Consider the following 6,703-nt stretch of genomic DNA (forward strand, 5'->3'; position numbering starts at 1 on the left):
TAAAAATCAATACTTTTGAGTAATTTAAAAAAAAAAAATTATTGTATCAGAGACTGCAAGCACAATGAAGTATTTTGCGGAGTATTTAGGTTGACAAGTAAACTAATGTGGATAGGTATTTGCATTTACACTATATATATCTATCTTAAATTTTAAGTTTAATTTCCATGAAATATAGTGCTATGGCAAGTCCAAGGCTATTATAGTTTTCTACAAAAAAAAAAAAATAATAAATAAATAAAATAAATAAATAAATAAATAATTTCATAAAATTCAGCACTCCAACATTAAGCTGGAAGAGCGGAATGATTTGTCGGGACTCCATGACATTAAGTTGGAAGAGTGGAATGTTTTGTCGGCCATAAAAGGTCTTTGTTTGGCCTTTCTCTTTGCAGAGAGAGACACCTTATGACACTTGTTCAAAAATCGTGTTTGAAGGGTATAAAACGGCACTGTTTGAATGTCTCTTTCAGAAGCTTGAAATTATAAGCGAGTAAAAAATTTTCAATATGACTGGCCTTTCACATTTTTTTTTTTGTCTTTTTTGAAATTTTTTAAAACAAAATTATTTTAAAAGTATCTTTTTAGATTAAAAGGATTTGAAAGAAAAAATTTGACACAAATTTTAAAAATTTTACGCAACTCTTATTCCGGTTGTTGTGTGTATGCTTGCATTTTGTAATGTCTTCTATTACTTCGATTGTTATTTCGGTTTAGGCCGGTTAAAATATGCTTACTAGCCAACCACTCCTTAGCCGATATAATCACTTCGGCTGAGGAGTACAAAGTGTTGGTTCATTCCAGCCAACCACTCTTCAGCCATACACTCACTTCGGCTGAAGAGTAACAAGAGTTGGTTTATTCCAGCCAACCACTCTTCAGCCATACACTTACTTCGGCTGAAGAGTAACAAGAGTTGGTTTATTCCAGCCAACCACTCTTCAGCCATACACTTACTTCGGCTGAAGAGTAACAAGAGTTGGTTTATTCCAGCCAACCATTCTTCAGCCATTCACTTACTTCGACTGAAGAGTAACAAGAGTTGGTTTATTCCAGCCAACCATTCTTCAGCCATTCACTTACTTCGGCTGAAGAGTAACAAGAGTTGGTTTATTCCAGCCAACTATTGAAGTTAGTTTTTCCAGCTAACTTATAGTATTTGGTTATTCCGACCAAATGTCCTGCAGCCTGGATCCTTATCCTAGGCTTAGGAAGGGTGTTGGTTTAATCCAGCCAACCACTCTTCAGCCATACACTTACTTCGGCCGAGCTATGTGATGGGCTTTGTGACCCAAAGTGCGAAGGACTGGGTGGGAAGGCCGCAAAGCTACTCCGGCCCAGGAGAAGTGTAGTTACTCCGGCTCAGGAAGGTATAATTACTCCGGCCAGGAGAGGTAAAAGTTACTTCAGCTCAATAAAAGATAGAGTTACTTCGGTTGAAAGGTTGCAAATGTACTTCGGTCCTGAAACAGGTTGGAGTTAGACCGGTCTTGAAGTCTACATCGGCTTCAGAGGTGTACCGGTCTTGGAGTTATATCGGTCGAGAGTCGTTGTTTCGGTCCAAACACACCATGGGTTGAGCAGAGGAGAATCGAGATATAGTGTAGCGAGCAAAACCGAACTAAGGATAGGTCGGCCTAATCTGTGGCTCAGCATAGCCAGTGTTATTTCGGTCACATGGTAATTCGGCCATGGAGAAAACCATCCCACTTGGTTTAAGCAGTGGGGGAGGGTGTAAAAGGATAAGCATTATCCTTAGGAGAATAAATCCTAGGAGGACTCTGCATGGAGAAATACAAGTCCTACTAGGATTGTGCCACAGAAAACTTATAAAAGCCCACAAGCATCACCTTGGAGAAGGTAATTGAACATAATTCTTTCTGAGAACATAGAGCTTTGTCTATTTGTCAAGTTTTCTGACTTAGGCATCGGAGAGGTTTCCGGCACACACCCGCCGGCTAGCTCACGTTTGTGTTTTCAGGTGACAAAGCGACGTCGTACGAAGGAGCGTGGACTTGGTCAACAGGATTATACGAGGAGAATTATTTCCTCCCCGTACAACTGGCCTTTCACATCTTTTTTTTTGTCTTTTTTGAAATTTTTTAAAACAAAATTATTTTAAAAGTATCTTTTTAGATTAAAAGGATTTGAAAGAAAAAATTTGACACAAATTTTAAAAATTGTACTAAATACAAAATGAATTTTTTAAATGTTGCCAAACAGAGCAACTCTGAAAAGATTTGGATCATTGCTAGTTCTAATAAAAGAATAAAAAATGGTTCATCCTCTTAATTTTATTTAAAAAATTCTACCCCTAATGATACGAAATTAAGTGGCTAAAGATGAGGAATAATGATTCATCTCCTTAATTTTGCTCCTCCAATTCCACCTGTAATGATGTAGAATTAGGAAGGGGGGAGAGGAGTATGGTATTGTTTCACATGAGGGTGGAATTGGAAGGGGGGAGGGGACAAAAAAAAATTTTTTTTTTTAGGGGAGGGGGATGTAGCACCACTCAAAGTTGAGAGAGAGAGAGAGAGAGAGACAACTATGCTATATCCCCCTAATTTATCATCCCTAAATGACCGCTAATGCCCCACAGAGAGAGAGAGAGAGAGAGAGAGAGAGAGAGAGAGAGAGAGAGAACAATGCTATATCCTCTCAATTTATCATCCCTAAATGACCGCTAATGATGTGGCATTAAGGGTTAGATCTCATATAATGGAATATTTGGTAAATTGAAATTTGACACTTGTTAGACACATTGTTAGGGGTGATTTTTAGGAGTGATAAATTAAGTGTCTCAACCATTTTGAGAGAGAGAGAGAGGGCTGTGAGATCGCTTCACATAAGTCTTAGCCATGTCATTGGGAGTGGAATTAAGGGGTATCAATTAGGGGGATGTAGTAGGACTGGATGACTAGAATGATTTTAAAAACAAATCTTTTATTTTTTTGAAAACAAATATGATCAAATCATGTAACTATATTTATACGGTCAATCTGATTTTTTTTTTTATATATATAAATAATCTACACATAAAGACTTAAATTTTGAACGGATTAAATTATTGAAATGGGCCTTGTCATAGGTCCAGTGGGTTGAATTGGTGATGACCAAAAATGATTACCAATGGCCTAAGATGGTAGCTATGGGAGGCAGTTTTTGTCGAGAGATGATAATTTTGAAGGTGATTTTTGACAAAAGTTGAGTTGTTAGAGGTGATTATCAGTGAGAGATGACGATCAGATGTGATTGTTGACAATAGTCGTAATGTACTGAAGGCGGTTTTCATCAATGAGTGGTGATTATTAGCAGTTAAAGGCGATTGTCAATCGCAAATGAAGTTGACATAACTGTTTGTTAGAGGAGCCAATACAACAATTTTCTTCTTTTTTTAAAAATAAAAATTTAATAAATTTTATAAATTATTTATAAATCAATTAAAATGACACAAAAACATAAACGTGGCAAAACTTTTCCATCTAGAAAAATTTTGAAGGATTCTATTGGGCAGTCAAAATGTCAAAGCGTTTTGGAGATTTCGCTCCTGTCAAATCAACGTTATACATTCATCTTCAAAATCAACGTTGGAAGTATGCATTGCAAGTAAACATAAAAATTTCAAATTCAAACACCTCATCGATTAAAAAAAAACAAGATACAGATTTTAGAAGTTCCTATATAACATAACAAACGTACCTTAATCAAAATCACCACATGACCTTTGCCAATTGGTGAAAAAAAAAAAAACCCTCACAAGAATAGAATTCAAAAACTAGGGTTTTCAGAACCCAAAAAAAAACCATGCATCGTTCACCCGCCATGAACCTAATACATCGCCAAATTCTTAGCCACCAGACCCAAACAGCAGTGATTAGTAACAAGCTCCGGCTCACCCGTCCATGCGATGTGTTCATTAACCATAGAAGTATTGACACGAAGAGAACCGTGGCTTCGTTGCTCTACGATCAGCTTAGGTGGCTCAAGCTCCGACCTTTCTTGGACAAGAAGAGCATGAAACCGGGCGATAAGTTGTTTGACAAGATTGATATTGCAATAAAGGAGTGTAAGATCGGTATTGCGATCTTCTCACCTAGCTATTGCCAGTCTTATTTTTGTCTTCATGAGCTGGCTCTGATGATGGAGTTGAAGAAGAAGGTTATACCGATCTTTTGCGACATTAAGCCCTCTCAACTTACGATTGTTGACAATGGAAATGTTCCGGAGAAGGAGGTCCATAGGTTCAACTCAGCTCTTGAAGAGGCTAAGTACACAGTTGGACTCGCCTTTGATTCTCATAAAGGGTGAGATGAGTACTCTATCTTCCATCTTAATACAATGACTTAATTATTTACATTTCTCTAGTAATTAATGTTCTGAAGAATTATAATAATAATCTGAAGAAGTATATGAATTAGAAAATGGAAGTGGTATGTACCAAAAAATTTGACTTAGAAAATTGTTCACAATTTCAACTTATAGAGTATAGAGTGTGGTGCGATTACACTTGCAATGAATTTCATCGGCTACTTAGTGGTATTTTTTTAAAATAAAAATTGTAGGTATATAGATTAGAAAAAGCTATAGAGCTAGAATAAGTAGCTCACTAATACTGTGTTTGATTGAGAGATTTCAGAAGGGATTTGAAATATAAAAGGGAAAAGGTATGTGCAACTAGGTGAAATGTAAGTATATTTTATCACATTTCACCTTCCATTTCTATTTCCCTTTCCAAATTCTTTCCTAAATTTTCTAACCAAATACAGCGTAAAAGAAGTATATTTTGTAGATTCATAGAACTAAGAAAATAATGATGAAAGAAGGATTAATGATTTTTGCAACACAAGTTTCACTTTTTGGGACGAAAATGTTTAGTCACTAAAACACTTATATGTTAAATTGTGGGATTATTGTCTAATTTAAAATGATTCATTTTTTTTTTTTTTTTTTTTTGATTTTTGTCAAATTGTTTAGCTAACGTTATTAGTTAGACTAAACTAACATAATGTAATAAATTAAATAACAAATCGATACAATTAAAACTATAAAGATCATATTAACAGAGAAGACAAATTACATGAATAACAATTATAATTTGTGAGATGTATATAATGCTCCTCTTTTTTTTCTTTTTCTTTTTTTTTTTTCTAACCTTCTTACTAAAGGGCTAATATTGTCATTTTGTATTTTATTTTTTTACAGGAACTGGTCTGACGTGGTAACAAGTGCTGCTGAAATTGTGATAGATAACTTGATCGAGCTCCAGGAGGAGAAGAAGAAGGAACACCCAATAATCCCACACCAAAACACTGGATTCTCTCCTCGAACCAAGTAAATGAAGATGACGTCACGTTAAGAAACTATACTCGTGATATATACTTATTTATTTATTTATCATCTTTGCTGGTTTTGCTTAATTTATTTCCATCACTAAATAAATCTGTACCATGCATTTTCATTTCATTTCATTTTTTGTTTTTTGGGGATTGTAAAAAGCGAGATGATTTAGTGTTCTTTGTTTGTTAAAAAAACAGAAGCACAAACTTTTTGTACTTGAATGATTCCGAGTAACTTTTCATTTCATGATTCTATGTAATATTAAGGTTCATTCTTGTCTCAGAAATTCAAACTACACATTAATCGAGCGAATGCTTCTCACCGTGACGTTTAAATTATTTTTTTTAATGATTTATATTTTGTTCACTTAATGAGTAAATAGATAAATAAAATTAAAATTGTATTTTATAAGAAATACTAAGATGGTACAATTTGAGAGTTCAAAGGATACCCTTTTGTCCGAATTAGAGGGAAGCCAGTTAAAATAATACAAGTTAATATCCATCACACGTCACCTTCTTGATTGGGTGGCTTATTAAAGAAAAACAAATGAGTAAATTAAGAATATATTAATAAAAATATACAATTCTAGTTAATCGCTGGACTCTTGTACAATAATAATAATATGTGGATTTTTTTTAAGATTCATAATATTAAGATTTTATGATATAATTTGACTTTACAAAAAAAATTGGTTTCTCTGACCTTCCTTAGACTTTCTACTGTAAATTTCTTTGGCTTTCCCTTCTCTCTAGAGAAATTTTTTTCTCTAGCCTTCCTTATACTTCCCACTCTCAAGAGAAATTTGAAAATTTCTCTGGCCTCCCTGGCCTTCCCTGGACTCTCTACCTTCTCTTTCTAAAACTCCCCTCGGCTGGACTCTGGACTCTATGGAACACTCCCAAGAGAGCTCGGCGAGCTCTCAAAAGTTAATAGTATATGTTGAAACAATGAAACAAAACTCAACAAAAAATGTTCCTTTCTATTTACCTCCAAAGCCGCTATCTCAACGTCAACACACTCTCTGGAACCATCTCTCTCTAGCTCGGCTATAGCTCGTCTCTCTCTGACATCGATTTGGGCAACAATTTGATCAATAGGTCACTCCCCACATCGATCTGGAACCTCTGCGATCGGCTCGTTTCGCTTCGGCTCCACTGTAACTCTCTCTCTGGTTCTCTTCCTGAACCCGCATTGCCTAACGCTACTTGTAAGAATTTACAGTTTCTTGATCTTGGGCACAACATGTTTTCGGGAAATTTTCTAGAATTTGTAACTAGGTTTCTTAGTCTTAAACATCTTGATCTTTCTAATAATATCCTTTCGGGTTCGATTCTTGTGAATGTAAGTGAAAGAGAAGACT

The 6,703-nt window shown here is 35.2% G+C and overlaps 1 protein-coding gene across 1 annotated transcript; it reads left to right on the forward strand.

The window, feature by feature from the left end:
• The first annotated feature begins 3,607 nt into the window (after positions 1-3,607).
• LOC114260120 (putative 2' cyclic ADP-D-ribose synthase BdTIR) lies at positions 3,608-5,626 on the forward strand. Its single transcript, XM_028200176.2, has 2 exons — positions 3,608-4,307; positions 5,206-5,626. The coding sequence occupies exons 1-2, from the start codon at positions 3,808-3,810 to the stop codon at positions 5,336-5,338; spliced, it is 633 nt and encodes a 210-aa protein (XP_028055977.2). The 5' UTR covers positions 3,608-3,807; the 3' UTR covers positions 5,339-5,626.
• The last annotated feature ends 1,077 nt before the right edge of the window (positions 5,627-6,703 follow it).

This window comes from Camellia sinensis, chromosome 7 (assembly GCF_055761805.1).
Source record: "Camellia sinensis isolate YWXY chromosome 7, ASM5576180v1, whole genome shotgun sequence".
NCBI lineage: Eukaryota > Viridiplantae > Streptophyta > Magnoliopsida > Ericales > Theaceae > Camellia > Camellia sinensis.

What these genes read in the sequence shown, in the direction of transcription:
- LOC114260120 (XM_028200176.2), top strand. Translation starts at nt 3,808, where the DNA reads ATGCATCGTTCACCCGCCATGAACCTAATACATCGCCAAATTCTTAGC. An exon ending in GCCTTTGATTCTCATAAAGG is followed by an intron (nt 4,308 to 5,205) that starts GTGAGATGAGTA and finishes ATTTTTTTACAG; the next exon opens with GAACTGGTCTGACGTGGTAA.